This window comes from Coregonus lavaretus (genome assembly GCF_964263955.1).
Source record: "Coregonus lavaretus genome assembly, chromosome: 25".
Lineage (NCBI taxonomy): Eukaryota > Metazoa > Chordata > Actinopteri > Salmoniformes > Salmonidae > Coregonus > Coregonus lavaretus.
The window spans coordinates 10,442,948-10,459,538 of NC_140012.1; the positions used below are offsets into that span (position 1 = coordinate 10,442,948).

Sequence of the window (16,591 nt, forward strand, 5' to 3'; positions counted from 1 at the left end):
GTATGTTAGTAGGTGCTGGGCGCACTGGTTTGTGTCAAGAACTGCAACGCTGCTGGGTTTTTCACGCACAACAGTTTCCTGTGTGTATCAAGAATGGTCCACCACCCAAAGGATATCCAGCCAACTTGACACAACTGTGGGAAGCATTGGAGTCAACATGGGCCAGCATCCCTGTGGAACACTTAACCACCTTGTAGAGTCCATGCCCCGACGAACTGAAGCTGTTCTGAGGGCAAACTCAGAATTAGTAAGGTGTTCCTAATGTTTGGTATACTCAGTGTATACATGTACATCCCAAAATAGCCTACAACACGGTCCATTAGAAATGCTCAGCGATACAAAACATCTGTGGGTCTACACACAGCAGTAATGATTTAATGGGACTCAAATGCCAGGTATTAGAAGAATGCTGAGAGCATTCCGGAACCACACCAACTACCAAGATAACACATCTAGCCTGAAGTCACATGATTAACCTAACAGATGATTATACTACTCTCCTTCTAACACTGTTATAACATTTTTAGCTAGTAACTATCTCCTACTTATTACTTAAAATCCATCTGCAGTATATAATACATAAAACTATTAGAACTAACAGTCTAATAAGGATCTATTTAGTACTTAATATACATTTTATACAGTATGTAATGTATTTTGTTTACACTTGCGGTAAGTCGCTCTGGACAAGAATGTATGCTAGTAAATAACTTACATTTAACAGTAGCTAACAAGCTGTAGACTACCTTCATCCACTTGGAATCAAAATCACCCAACCAGATCAAAAAGGCTACAGTTCACTGCACCTCCCTCCTCCAGCCCTGTGTCCTGGAGAGGATCCATATATTTTGTCTAACCTATTTGATTGAAGGTGAGTATGTAAATTGCCAAATTGAATTGCTCCACATGAGTGATAATGAGGTAGTTTCAGGGCATTGGTTGCAATGGATTTTGGACTATTACTTGTCCTTTGTGTGCCAGTGCCCCCTGAAATGCCACTGTAGTCAACCAACCTAGTTTTAAACCCAGTTTGCTGCTAGGGGTTTAACAGACATTTACATTTGAGTCATTTAGCAGATGCTCTTATCCAGAGCGACTTACAGTGCATTCATCTTAAGATAACTAGGTGAGACTTAACAAGCGGCTTAGACAGTGTTAACATACTTATGTTTACCATCTTTAACCCCTGAATGACTTTGTGAACCTTCAGACCATAGACCGGTTCGTTTTGCAGTTGGTTTGAGTTAGTTGAGTCAAGAGAGACCTATTTCTTAACTCTGAAACATAAACCCGTCTGACCCCGAACAATTTAAACTCTGCCTTATTTAGGATGAGAAAAATGAATGTACTGTTATCAAAGCCATTGTTGTATTATTCCAGGTAATTGCGAGATTCTCGGGTGCATACTCCAGATTGCTTCAAGTCTGACTCAGTCACGCAATCCATAAGCTCTGTATGGATTGTGCGTCATTCATTGTTTAAAAGGATAATGCCTTTTTATTTATTTAACCTACAAACTACCTGCAGTGAAGCCGCTCAACATTTACATTACAATACACTATTTACATGTGTGCATGTGTGTGTGTCCCCGTGTGTGTGCACGTGTGCGTTTTAATGCGAGTGTGTGTGTATGCATGTATACGCGCGTACAAGCACCTGCGCGGCATCAGCCTCAGGCAAACAGGCATTGGATGTAACAGCGTTCCCTTTAAGTGTCATTCAAACTTTTTTTTTTTACCTTCATTCTACCCCCCGCCCAGCAACTCCACTCCCACTTGTCTCCATCCCAACCCTCAGTTTCCCTCAGCCCATCCCACCTATAACGCCTTTTGTTACATATCAGTCCTTTCTCAACTCCCAATGAAATTGGCTGTACCAAGGTTAAGAGTTTGAGTCTGATGTGCCTTTTGCAAAGGTCCATAGAATCCCATCTGCTAGTCGTGCATGTAAATCAACCACTTATTCTGAATATGACCATGAGCTTTGCGTCTCTAAGTGTATTTTCTTTTGTGCTCTGAGGAGCTGTTAACTACACATGATCTCATGCTCCTCAATGATGTCAACCATTACTTCAAAATAAAAATGATTCAGTCATTGTAATGTGTCTGCTATGTCTAATTCCATACTTTTGTTGGATGTGCTTAATTTATGTAATCTTACCAGCAAACAAATTAATAAACTCTCATGGAATAACAAAGGACTTAACTCAAGTCTCTTGACTCGTGTTCCTAACCGCAGCTGCTGGCTATCTGTTGACATGTGTTGTGTCCATGTGTCCCCTGTCCTGTCCCCTAGCCGGAGGACATAGGTCAGTCTCCGGTGGCCCCCACGTCGGACGGAGATAAGGTGGACCTGGAGGCCTTCAGTGAGTTCACCAAGATTATCACCCCTGCCATCACCCGCGTTGTCGACTTTGCCAAAAAACTTCCCATGTTCTCGGGGGTAAGGCCCTAAGTATGTGTGTGTGTATGCAGTGGGGTGTGCGTGTTGGCTGGGTGTGATTTTGTTTGTCTGTGTCTGTGTGTGTGGGTGTGTGTGTGAGTTGGGTCTGTGTCTTCCTTATATCAGTTCTAAAGACTGCCTCTATCTTTGTTTGTGTGTTTGAATTGAAGCCTGTTGACGTGAGTCTCTGTGTGAGTCTTTCCTCAATAATGAGCCTGCATTGTGTTTGGTGTATTGCTGCAGTGTTGTTGCTACTAACGACAGTATGATTACTATGGTCATTATTCAGTGGAGACTGTTGCAGTGTGTGTGTGCGCTCGCACGTGTGTATATGGCTGTGTTTACTCAGGCAGCCCAATTCTGATATTTTTTCACTAATTGGTCTTTTGACCAATCAGATCAGCTCTTTTGCCAAAATGTTTGCAAAAGATCAGAATTGGGCTGCCTGTGTAGACACAGCCTGTGGGTGTGTGGGCGGGCATAGCAGTGCGTGTGATTCTGAATGCCACCGAATGTGAACCTGGGATGTAAGCCCCCTTAGCACACTGTATGAATCACAGCACATCTAAAGACACACACACACACACCACAATGACATATTGTCACACTGAATACACTACATTTATGCATGTGGAAAGTGCATGTTGAAATATGTATAATGTACATAATGTACATTTTCTCTGACTACACCCTAAAGCAGGGCTCTCCAACCCTGTTCCTGGAGAGCTACCATCCTGTAGGTTTTCGCTCCAAGCCAAGTTGTTACTAATCTGATTCATCTTATCAACCAGCTAATTATTAGAGTCAGGTGTGCTGGATTAGGGTTGGAGAGAAATTCTACAGGACGGAAGCTCTCCAGGAACAGTGTTGGAGAGCCCTTCCCTAAAGGAACAACATCACAAGCCCCAAAAAATTGCTGAATCGGTCCCACCCGGTTACTCTACCCTGCACCTTAGAGGCTGCTGCACTATGTACATAGTCATAGAACACTGGTCAGTATGTTTACATACTGTTTTACCCACTTCGTATGTATATTATCACAGCTCAGGAAAAGACCCAGATGCAGACAGTTCGAATAACCGACGTTTATTATATAAACAGGGGGCAGGCAAAGGACAGGTCAAGGGCAAGCAGAGGTCGGTAGTCCAGGGCAGAGTCCGTAAGGTACGGAGCGGCAGGCAGGCTCAGGGTCAGGGCAGGCAGAGAGATCAAAACCGGGAAAACAGGGCTCAAAACAGGAGTATGAAAAACACGCTGGTAGGCTTGACGAGACAAAACGAACTGGCAACAGACAAACAGAGAATACAGGTATAAATACACTGGGGATAATAGAGAAGATGGGTAACACCTGGAGGGGGGTGGAGACAATCACAAAGACAGGTGAAACAGATCCGGGGGTGACATATGTACTGTATTCTAATCTAGGCCTATCCTATTTAACTATTGCTGTACATATACTATTCTATCCTACATATTCTACAGATATACTACATATTCTATCCATATACTGTCCATATATATTGTCCATACACCAACATGTTGCAGATGAAACTCCGAGGGTTACTTCCATTGAGTGGCGAGAGGATCCATAAACCCATCAACTTCAAGACACACTCATGACTTAAATGATGCAATTCATGTTCCACATTTCAATAATAAAACACGCATGAAATTCAAATTAAGAATTTCTGCTGTCGTTTTACAAGATAATAAACCTCAGTAACAGTTAAACATAACATTTAGGAGGTATTTTGTTTGTTTTATGTGTCAAGCCTTGAAATAAGAGACAAACAAATGCACGTCATATAATTAGGCACGCCTCTCAATTATTTTGTATGAAATTGTGCAAACTCCAAACATATCGCAGTGCGTGTTGAGATAGCATTTCGCTCTGGAGCCTGCAGCCTTGCTGGCTCGGTCGAAGTGGCTATCGGAGGGTCTAATTAGCTCTTACACCCTCGATCATTTTCACTCCCTGAGCTTTGGGACACATAAATGTTTATTTGTCACATGCTTCGTAAACAACATGTGTAGTGTAACAGTGAAAGGCTTACTTACCGGCCCTTCCCAACAATGCAGAGAGAATAATAGAAAAATAATAACACAAGGAATAAATATACAATGAGTTATGATACACGGGGTACCAGTACAAAGTCGATGTGCAGGGGTACGAGGTAATCAGTGGTGGAAAAAGTACCCAATTGTCATACTTGAGTAAAAGTAAAGATACCTTAATAGAGAATGACTCAAGTAAAAGTGAAAAGTCTAAAAGTATTTGGTTTTAAATACACTTATGTATCAAAAGTAAATGTAATTGCTGAAAAAATATACTTAAGTATCAAAAGTAAAATAAGAAATCATTTCAAATTCCTTATATTAACCAAACCAGATGGCACAATAAAAAAAACAACATGCAGACATAATTTACAAATGAAGCATTTGTGTTTAGTGAGTCCGCCAGATCAGAAGCAGTAGGGATGATCAGGGATGTTCTCTTGATAAGTGTGTGAATTGGATAATTTTCCTGTCCAGCTAAGCATTCAAAATGTAACGAGTACTTTTGTGTGTCAGGGATAATGTACGGAGTAAAAAGTACATTATTTTCTTTAGGAATGTAGTGAAGTAAAAGTAAAAGTAGTCCAAAAATATAAATAGTAAAGTACAGATACCCAAAAAAAACGACTTAAGTGGTACTTTAAAGTATTTTGACGTTAGTACTTTACAACACTGGATGTAATTGAAGTAGATACTGTATGTACATATAGGTAGGGGTAAAGTGACTAGGCAACAGGATAGATAATAAGCAGTAGCATCAGCGTATGTGATGAGTCAAAAGAGGTCAATGCAGATAGTCTGTGACTGGGTAGCTATTTGGTTAAGTATTTAGCAGTCTTTTGGCTTGGGGGTAGAAGCTGTTCAGGGTCCTGTTGGCTCCAGAATTGGTGTATCGGTACCGCTTGCCGTGCGGTAGCAGAGAGAACAGTTTATGACTTGGATGGCTGGAGGATTTGACACTTGTGCATATGGCAGAGGCTCGCGTTAACGTGTAAATAGAGGGCCGAGGGGAAGGGGGTGATTTGGGATTCAGACAGAATTATATATACAGACTTGGAACTCGACACACAAAGCCTACACCACTACAGTTGGAAAGTATGTAGGCTTACGTAACTGTACTTTGAAATTCCAATCGAAGAATGGAAAAGTGCCTTTAAGTTCACTTTGTTTACATTCAGTAACAGTCTCTCTCGCCCTCCCTTCCTCCCCCTGAAAACTCTAATAACACAAACAGGATGCTACCAGATCGTACCCATCCCATTATTCACCAAACTGATCAATGTACACACCACATAGCCCAATGGCTTTTGTAAAGTCTACCAAATAACTCAAAATTAGAACTAATGTTGTTTTTAAACCTGCCACTCCAAATGTTGTCGTTGTAGGATTGTATTCGAATTATTAGAATGATGGTGCTTTTTTAGGATCTTACTATTTGAATAAAATCTGATTGTAAATTGGTGTACAATTCAGTCTATGACTGCAAGCAACCAATACTCTACTATTACTCTTCTCCTTTTCCTTCCTCCCTCTCTCCTCTCCTCCGTCCAGCTGCCTTGCGAAGACCAGATCATCCTTTTAAAAGGCTGCTGTATGGAGATCATGTCGCTGCGCGCCGCTGTGCGTTACGACGCAGAGAGCGAGACGCTGACCCTGAGTGGCGAGATGGCGGTCAAGCGGGAGCAGCTGAAGAACGGCGGCCTTGGCGTGGTGTCGGACGCCATCTTCGACCTGGGCAAGAGCCTGGCGCAGTTCAACCTGGACGACACAGAGGTGGCGCTGCTGCAGGCTGTGCTGCTCATGAGCTCAGGTGAGGACGGGGTCAAGGGTAAATGGCCAGAGGTCAATTGAGGTCATTCAGGTCAGAGAGGATTCAGGCCGAGTTCCAAATCCCAATTATGTACCATATTACATATTGGATTGTTAAAATACATCATTTTTACATTATCTTGTAGTTTACCAATAAAATGGTCTGATGGTGAACTAGACATAATTGGTATTCATATCCCTAAAGATATAAATTAATTTACCACAACCAATTTCAATAGAAGGTTAGCAAAATTAGGCAAGATTCTGCAACCATGGATAGGTAAATACCTGTCTAGTTATGGAAAAATCACATTGATTAACTCTTTAGTCCTATCACCGTTGACTTACTTAGGGCTCTGCCTACTCCAGACTACTAGTTTTTTAAATCATATGAGCAAAATAAATGTCACTTTATTTGGAACGCTAAACCAGACTAAATTAAACGTGCCTATTTATATAATGAACATGAGTTTGGGGGGCTGAAATTATTAAATATTAAAGCAACTCTCACTAAAAGCTTCACTCATACATAAGTTCTACTTAAACCCGAACTGGTTCTCCAGTACATTACTAAGAAAGCTTTATCCTTTGTTCAAAAAAGGCTGTTTTGCCTTTTCACATTTTCGATTAATTGAAAATGAAACTTTGTTCAAAGTTTCTTAAACAAGCCATACAAAGCTGGTTACAATTTCAATTTTATCCTCCAAAAAAGACAGAACAAATATTACAACAGATATTATGGTTAAACTCAAATATACTGATTAATAAATAAATAAATAATGTATTTTATTTATTCATGGTATTATATTTATTAATGATATTATGAATAGGAATGGTGGAGTTGTCACACATGCAGCTATTGAAAATATATGGGAATGTTTGCTCAATCCAAAGTTACAACCAACGGATTGCAGCATTACTGCAAAAAATGGAGGAGGCAAGTGGAAGGGGGAGAAGGTAGGGAACTTGCTTGTCTGCCATATATTAAAGACAAAAACTGGCTGAAAAAAATTGGCATGAATAGAAAAATATACCAGTTCTATTTGAGGACAAACATGTTGACAGCTGCGCCATACAGGTTGTACCGATATACCGATTTCATTGCACATGGTGGTGTATGAACTGATACAAAAAACAACACTTGATTCAACACTTGAAGTTTTTCTATTTAAATTATTATACAAAATTATTGTATATATGGGGCATACAACAGTCTCAGCTCTGCAGATTTCGCTGCGATGAGACAGAAACATTAGATATTTTATTCTGGTATTGCCCCTATGTAGCTTATTTCTGGTCACAGGTTCAGGAATGGCTAAACAAATCACAACATTTATTTTAAATTAACCCTACAAATAGCAGTGTTGGGTGATTTGGAAAGCCATAGTCAATCAATCAACAATATAATAATACTCCTAGGAAAGGTTTTCATCTTTAGCTCACAATCTGTGGATACTATACGATTAGAATGGTTAGAAATGCATGTAAAACATCACAGAACAGTTGAAAGATATACAGTACCAGTCAAAAGTTTGGGCACACCAACTCATTCCAGGGTTTTTCTTTATTTGTACTATTTTCTGCATTGTAGAATAATAGTGAAGACATCAAAACTATGAAATAACACATATGGAATCATGTAGTAACCAAAAAAGTGTTACACAAATCAAAATATATTTTATATTTCAGATTCTTCAAAGTAGACACCCTTTGCCTTGATGACAGCTTTGCACACGCATTCTCTCAACCAGCTTCATGAGGTAGTCACCTGGAATGCATTTCAATTAACAGGTGTACCTTGTTAAAAGTTAATTTGTGGAATTTCTTTCCTTCTTAATGCGTTTGAGCCAATCAGTTGTGTTGTGACAAGGTAGGGGTGGTATACAGAAGATAGCCCTATTTGGTAAAAGATCAAGTCCATATTATGGCAAGAACAGCTCAAATAAGCAAAGAGAAACGACAGTCCATCATTACTTTAAAGACATGAAGGTCAGTCATTCCGGAAAATTTCAAGAACTTTGAAAGTTTCTTCAAGTGCAGTTGCAAAACCATCAAGTGCTATGATGAAACTGGCTCTCATGAGGACCGCCACAGGAAAGCAAGACCCAGAGTTACCTCTGCTGCAGAGGATAAGTTCATTAGAGTTAACTGCACCTCAGATTTCAGCCCAAATAAATGCTTCACAGAGTTCAAGTAACAGACACATCTCAACATCAACTGTTCAGAGGAGACTGCGTGAATCAGGCCTTCATGGTCAAATTGCTGCAAAGAAACCACTACTAAAGGACACCAATTAATAATAAGAGACTTGCTTGTCTCCTGAGTGGCGCAGTGGTCTAAGGCACTGCATCGCAGTGCTAACTGTGCCACTAGAGATCCTGGTTCGAATCCAGGCTCTGTCGCAGCCGGCCGCGACCGGCAGACTCATGGGCGGCGCACAATTGGCCCAGCGTCGTCCAGGGTAGGGGAGGGAATGGCCGGCAGGGATGTAGATAGAGCATGGCGTTTGCAACGCCAGGGTTGTGGGTTCGATTCCCATGGGGGGCCAGTATAAAAAAAATAATGACAAAAAAATAATAAAAAATTGTATTCACTAACTGTAAGTCGCTCTGGATAAGAGCGTCTGCTAAATGTAAAATGTAACTAATGTTGCTTGGGCCAAGAAAGACGAGCAATGGACAATAGACCAGTGGAAATCTGTCCTTTGGTCTGATGAGTCCAAATTTGAGATTTTTGGTTCCAACCGCCGTGTCTTTGTGAGACGCAGAGTAGATGAACGGATGATCTCCTCATGTGTGGTTCCCACCGTGAAGTATGGAGGAGGAGGTGTGATGGTGTGGGGGTGCTTTGCTGGTGATTTATTTAGAATTGAAGGCACACTTAACCAGCAGGCTACCACAGCATTCTGCAGTGATACGCCATCCCATCTGGTTTGCGCTTAGTGTGACTATCATTTGTTTTTCAACAGGACAATGTCCCAAAACACACTTCCAGGCTTGGTAAGGGCTATTTGACCAAGGAGAGTGATGGAGTGCTGCATCAGATGACCTGGCCTCCAATATCACCCGACCTCAGCCCAATTGAGATGGTTTGGGATGAATTGGACCGCAGAGTGAAGGAAAAGCAGCCAACAAGTGCTCAGCATATGTGGGAACTCCTTCAAGACTGTTGGAAAAGCATTCCTCATGGAGCTTGTTGAGAGAATGCCAAGAGTGTGCAAAGCTGTCATCAAGGCAAAGGGTGGCTACTTTGCAGAATCTCAAATCTCAAATATATTTTGATTTGTTTAACACTTTTTTGGTTACTACATGATCCCATATGTGTTATTTCATAGTTTTGATGTCTTCACTATTATTATACAATGTAGAAAATAGTAAAAATAAAGAAAAACCCTGGAATGAGTTGGTGTGTCCAAACTTTTGACTGGTACTGTAACTACATAAGAAAAACCTATATCTTTGTCATGTGAATGTTGTATATAAAAGTACCATGTATGTAGTATGTAAAATGTATATGTAAAATGTATGTATGTAACAAAAAAGCTGTAAAAAATTTGTTTTCTTTTTGACCTCCAAAAAATAGAAAATAATAATATGCCTTTCCCTATGATAGGCTAGGTTAAATATGACCCTCATCGTTTACTGACACAAACCTTTTTCTCCCTCCCTCCCTCCCTCCCTCCCTCCCCTTGCCTTTGGTCACAGACCGCTCGGGCCTGACGAGCAGTGACAAGATCGAGAAGTGCCAGGAGACCTACCTGCTAGCGTTTGAACACTACATCAACTACCGCAAGCACAACATTCCCCACTTCTGGCCTAAGCTGCTGATGAAGGTGACGGACCTGCGTATGATCGGGGCTTGCCACGCCAGCCGCTTCCTCCACATGAAGGTGGAGTGTCCAACTGAACTTTTCCCCCCGCTCTTCCTGGAGGTCTTCGAGGACCAGGAAGTTTGAGTGGCGCCCCCCGCTGCCGAATAGGAAGTAGTGGGGTGACTTGGGGCGTCTTGGGATAGGAATGGCTGTTTTTCTGGAGCGGGGAAGGGTTTTGGCAGGACTTGCGTTTCTCCAACATTTACGTGGTAAACAACAAACAACAGGCAACAACCACACACCAGCAGCAGGAGTCAAACAAACAATGATTTTTGCTTTTAACCAACCACCTATTCATACCTGTTTTGGGGAATCAGTTTGGCGGCCCTCCCTGTCTGAGCAGTCTTATCCAGTGGGATGTCTTATCCAGTGGAAGTTGCAGCCCTTTGCCAAGGCGCGCACACACTCACACACACACACACACACTCTGGGTCCCTTCCCAGAGCCCTATTGGAGGCACCTCAGTTGTCACTCTGTGCCACTAGATGGTGGTCTTCACAGCTTTGCACCGGTTTGAAATTATGGCAGCCATGTTTTAAACTGGTCCACTAATTTCAGTCTCAGAATTAGTGTAAAACAATAATTCAGGAGACGCTGTCACTTGCAACAGAGACACACACACAAACAGAGGTCCTGAACGTGTGCCGTATAGCGCCTACCGTAGAGCAAAGCTACCAGTACCTACTATCACCTCTGAACGCAACTGAGACATGCTCAGACTGGAGCGTGATCATGTTTTAAACAAGTCAGGTGCTATATTTATAAGTCTACTTCAATTGTCTGAAATGTGTAAAACTACAGACCATGGCTCCGTATCTACCTTCAGTTCTGTCATTAGGCCGGTTCCTGTGACTGACACACACACACACACACAGGGCAGACGTGCCTTGTCATTCCCTGTGCTGCTGGTGCCAGCAGTAGACCCTCTTATGAATGACAATTGAGCCCTGCTCTCTCCAAGGAAAGTCATCGCAGTGAAGGAAAGAGGGAAAGAGGGAAGGGGCCCACTGACAGGAGGGAGAGTGAAAGAGAAGAGGGGAGGAATATGAGTGAGAGAGAGAGAGAGAGAAAGCGAGAGTTAATCGCAGGCAAGTAGATTCAGTGGCTGGAGACTGAACAGCATCCATGTAGACTCCCACACCCTGTCTGAATAGCAGTGAACAAGGCAGGGAAGCTCATGTCTCACACACACACACATCCTCACCTCAGAAACTCAAATTCCATGTTTACTGTACGCACTGCAGTGATGTAGCCCTGACCTGCAAGGTAAGTTAGTCTGAGTCTGCGCCTGTGTGACTCAGCTCAGTATGGCCCTTCCAAGCTTCCATACTCAATTGTTGTTAGTGTAGCTGTCACTGAGAAAGGGCAAGGCCAATGACGTCTGCCATTTACCTCAAAGTGGGCACACCCTCAAGGCTGGGGCGCCGCCATTGCTCCTGTGCCGACAGGCTCTACCTCACCTCTGGACACAGGGCAGCAGCCCCCAACCTCCTCACCCACCCATCTACCCACACACACACTCTTAAGAATACTCAACAAACACACATAGGTGCATGTGCATGGGTGTAAACTCGTAAGCACACATATATTAAGACGAATCCCACAAACACACAGGACACACATTCTCAGTACTATCACTCAGTCGAATCAAAATACCACTGAAGACAGGAGGGCCTGCCCTTCCCTATGGTGATCTCATGGGTTTCACTGACTTCTCTCCTCTTTTTCGGGGGAACGGTGGATGGTAACCATTACGTTCGGCTTTTCTCTTTTTTGTTATGTGGGACCAAGTGTCACTTTTCTTATTTGGAATCCCTATTTTTTTCCAGTTAAAACGGAAGTAAATAAATCACACAATGGAGGAAAATGGATGTACAGTCCAGCTGTCGCCCTGGAAGAGGATTGGTTGGAGGAGCGATACACTGTGAGCAAGCAGAGAACCCCAAGGTTGCCAGGCCGTAGCCGGGCAGGTTTAGCACTGTTTTTGAGGAAAGAAAGTTCAAAGACAACCAATCTTTAGTGAATGCTAAGCAGTAGTTTGTGAACGACTGAACAAGGCGGAGGGAGGGATGAATGGATGGATGCGTTTCAGCATTCCGGGAGCATATGGAGGAATGCGTGAAGACATGGAGCGGCGCCGCGAGTGGGATCAGGATGGCGGGTACTCATAGCAGATGGCCAAGCCTCACTGCAGCAACCTCAACCGCCGTAGGAGGAATCAACCGGAAATCAACTGTTACCAGACCTCAGAGCAGCCAGAGCCCCCCCCCCCCAACGCCCCACCCTAGACTGCCACTCCTTCCAGTCTCCCCACCCCCAGCCCTGGCTAAGCCCCTATAGAGCCTAGCTCTACGTTTCACCAACACCACCACCAAACCCCTCCAGCCAGGCTGGTGTTGTTGTTTTTAACACTACTGCAGTAGTCCCAACCCCTCTCCCCAACCTCATCAGCAACTATACAACCCCTAATCCTCAAACCTAGCCCCAACTCATCTGTCAGGCATGCCCCCTCCTCTGGGAGTCCTGGCCTACTCTGTATAAAATAGGCCACTGGGACGGGGCTCCCAACCAACCCTGTCACATTTTCAGTATTAAACCAACAGCCCTCCTCCCCAACCCTCATCCACTCTGGGCTGGAGACGTCCCTGGGTGAGCGAGGGATGGTCCGGGGGTGGCCTGTTTTTCACTCAAACACTCCTCTCAGCACTGGTCTCCAAGTCTACCCAGATCCAGCGTCAGTACATACTCCTTCCCCTGCCCTACCACCCATTCACCCATTCACCCAACCCAATGTAGGAGGCCAACGGTAGGTCAGAAAAATTTACACCAAACGGAATCCATGCCTTTCCCTTGTGAGACAAGGCTGGCCATAACCGCTCACTTAAGGCAGTGTTACCGAATGAATGTGAACGGCAAAGCAGCAATGGGAGCAAGTGAACGAGAGAGCGTAAGGGAGCGGGACAGCCCTTCCTCCCGTCCTTCATATGGTGTGGGTTAGAGGGGGATTGCCGCCCGTTGTCAAAGCACCGTTATGAAGTTGGAGGAGGGGGAGATGATCAGATGGTCTCCCCCTTAACTCCCTCATTGTGACATGAGTCGTCCCCCCCCCCCCCCCCACCACCTGCCCATTTCCTCAAATACCCCCTTCAGCTCTCCATAAGGAGAGCCACCAACTTTCACATGGAGACGATCGGCAACTGAAACAGAACCGGCATTCAATGGATGTGGGTATGAAATTCCAAGCTTCTTTGAAAAATAGCCAGTGTAAAAAATATCTTGCAATATGTCCTTCGTTCTTGTGAGCCTATTGGGCATGTATGTGTGACAATAGGGGTTGAAATGCTGCTTTTACCTTCGGAGTTGAATTTTTATTGAGAAATAAATATATGATGATAATGACTATGAACCAAGAAAAGTGAAATGAGAAAAATATGACTTTAAAAAGACTCCTGAACAAAAGTTAAATGCTTGGAGACTAAGATTTTTTTCCCTTCATTTTATCTCAACGTTTTTTGTTGTTGTTGTGATGTTGTTGTTTTTTTACGCTTAAACTGCTTTGTGTAAAAGAGAAAAAACAACAGCCGTGCAGTGTAACATAGACAGACATTTCACTTCTTTTTCACATCACCTATAGTTTGTGTTGATAAGCCAACTGTTCTGTTGTCTGTGTATCTGTCTGATTGTCCGTCCCTTTTACCAGGAGGAATTTACAACAAACAAAAACAGGAATATTTTCTTTTTATATATATTTGGTTTCCTTTTTTATGAAAGAAGACTTTGAAAAAAAATCACAAACAGGAAATATAATGCAACCGAAACACAATCTTCTCATACCTCACACAACACAAAACTCAAAAGGAACTTGAGAGGAGTGATGATTCACAGGCACATGTGGAAGTGCGTAAATGCATAGAAAAATGTACATTGAGGTATATATGTGCTTGTGGCGCGTACGCATCTGTAGTAATTACAAAAAGACTCACCCTCAAGCCTTGGCGCTCGCTACCTATTAAATTGATTCTAGGAGGATTGTGGATACAACACAACATCAGTAAAGTCTTGCATCATCAGCAGGTGCTGAAATGGATTGCTGGCAGTTGGCCTCTCCCAGGTGTATCCACGACCATAGATAGTGAAGTCAAATGTGAATGGCCCAGAGCTTGGGGGATGTCTTTTGTAATGGCTGAGTGCTCTATGGTATTGAATGTAGCTGACAGGACGGGGCTGGATCTGAGCCCGGTACCCACAACCTCACTTCCGCTCACCAGCAGAATGGACAGTGGTGTCACATAGACGTTACACACAAACAAACTGAGAATATTGCCCATCTGCAAGGTGCAATATATACAGTATGTTCTTTTTATTTTTTTAGTAAATCATTTTCTGTTTGTTTTTATTCTTTTTTGTTTTATTTTGGCCATAACCAAGGATGTAAATACAAAAATGGAAATATGAAAAACCATTATATGTAAAATCATATGCAACACTCACAAACTGGGTGTTGAGGCTTGAGCACAACCTTGCCGGCTCCAGCATCCCACCATCATGTAAAGTAAGAGAAAAAAATGCAATGTATATTAATGCTTCATACATCTTTGTGTGCTTGTGTGTGCACTCTCACATGCGCATGTCGATCCGTATTCAAAAGTGCCCCGTGACATGAATCATCCCTGTGCCTCCTATTCTTTGCAAAGAGATAGCTAGCCATCCCTACATTATGTCCTGGCCACGACTCTAAGCGCTATACGGTCAAGGTTATACAGTGTGTCCACCAACAGAATGGTCTGTCCAGGTTAACGATGGCAGTGGGTAACAGCCACAGTAGGTAGAGGATGTGAAGGTGCAGTGGATATTGCCGTTTAGAAGGCGAATGGCAAGACCTCGCTAAAAGAGAAGTCAGCCAATATTTCCAATATAAAGCTACGCCTAAACCTCAGCTTGCCTGGCTACTGCCCGCTACATCTTCATTTGGGAAAGCCCATTTAATAGAATCCCCCAACACCCCTGTCCTTTCATCAGCAGTCTTAGCATGGTTCAGTCCAACAGGCTGACACATGGGAAGAGGAAGGAGATTATCTGTGACGTTTTGTTTTTTGGGGTTGTGTTTGCTCCACCTATGCCAAATGTAGAGTTTTGTGAAGAAAAAAAAAGAAACGCAAGTAGCAAGATGTCTATGCAAATCCCCTACAACCCCCCCAAAAGTGTGCTCCCTTTACTGGCGAGGCAGACTGGCAGTCATGTTTATATTAAAGCAGTTTCAACCTTGTCAACTCAACTGCATGAATCCCAGTGGTCCTTATTTGATCTGGGAGCAAAGACCCTTGCTAATCTGTGCGGGCCGAGGGTCAGGGCTGTCAAGTGAGTGGGGCCCAGGGTTGACGGGATACTCAAAGGCTCTGGTTCCAACCATGACCCAGCTCACCGGCTGGTCCCTGGGGTCCAGCAAGTCTACTTGTTGAAATGGCAAAAGGCCAAGTGTTGGAAGGGCACTGTCGTAGAAGAGTTGTGCTGTTGTAAACTGCTCCAGAATCAGTGTGTGTGTGTGTGTGATGTGTATGTATCTGTGTAACAGTATTCGTCTACATGATACAACGCTCTCATGGTTCAGTGGATCGATTCGGTGCTACCTAACAAGGCCCATGCAGCCTCAGACGAGTCCCTAAATTCTATCTTTGTATCGTTCTTTTAGAAAGATACGTGAAAAAAAAGAAACACTTGCATAGATGAGCTTTAAAATATTTAATCTAGTGGCCAAATGAATGTAATTCAAGACGTTATGGTGCTCAGTGGGTGGTGAGTGACGTACGTTGGTGAGATGCGAGTAACGTGTGCAATGGCAGGATGATCTCTCACCTCTCATCATGGAGGTCAAAGGCCAGACAACTCGGAGACACGAGCGAATGCACTGATGAACAACCATTGAACAAACCAAGTCACCACACATAAACAAGACAGCTTCAACCCGCTGTGAAATGACATAGCACAGGGCTGCCCAACCCTCTTCCTGGAGATCTACTGTCCTGTAGGTTTTAAGGTTGGACTGAAAACCCACAGGACAGTAGATCTCCAGGAAAAGGATTAGGCAGCCCTGACATAGCAGCATGTATGTAGTTGAGATGCACTTTCAGTAGCCTAGATTCTAGAGTCTTTCTGGAGAATATAATATAAAAACAGTTAATGATTGTGTCAGCACAAAGAGTTTAAATACACTGATTGCACCCGATAATGGCCAAATAGCGCTTGCAACATTTGAACTATTACTTTGAATTAGTTTAACCATTATATTTGTGGCGCTGTAGCCTCGAAGCCATAGCAGTTGACAAAAAAATTTAACAAATGATTTTGGATGAGCTTTTAATGAAGTGCAATATGTGAGCGAGTGGTGCTGTAGTTTAACTGGTCTTGTCAGACCCT

General features: G+C 43.1%; 1 protein-coding gene across 4 annotated transcripts in view; it reads left to right on the forward strand.

Moving 5' to 3' along the window:
* The window catches only part of LOC311100634 (thyroid hormone receptor alpha-like), a gene marked incomplete at both ends in the record, with an annotated part of 49,680 nt that extends 39,419 nt beyond the window's left edge, over positions 1-10,261 (forward strand). For all 4 annotated transcript variants that reach the window (XM_084141561.1, XM_084141558.1, XM_084141560.1 and 1 more), the window contains 3 exons: positions 2,296-2,442; positions 6,049-6,307; positions 10,011-10,261. In XM_084141561.1, coding sequence (XP_083997687.1) covers positions 2,296-2,442; positions 6,049-6,307; positions 10,011-10,261 — 657 coding nt within the window. The remainder of the gene's footprint in view (positions 1-2,295; positions 2,443-6,048; positions 6,308-10,010) is intronic.
* Between the last annotated feature and the right edge of the window lie 6,330 nt (positions 10,262-16,591).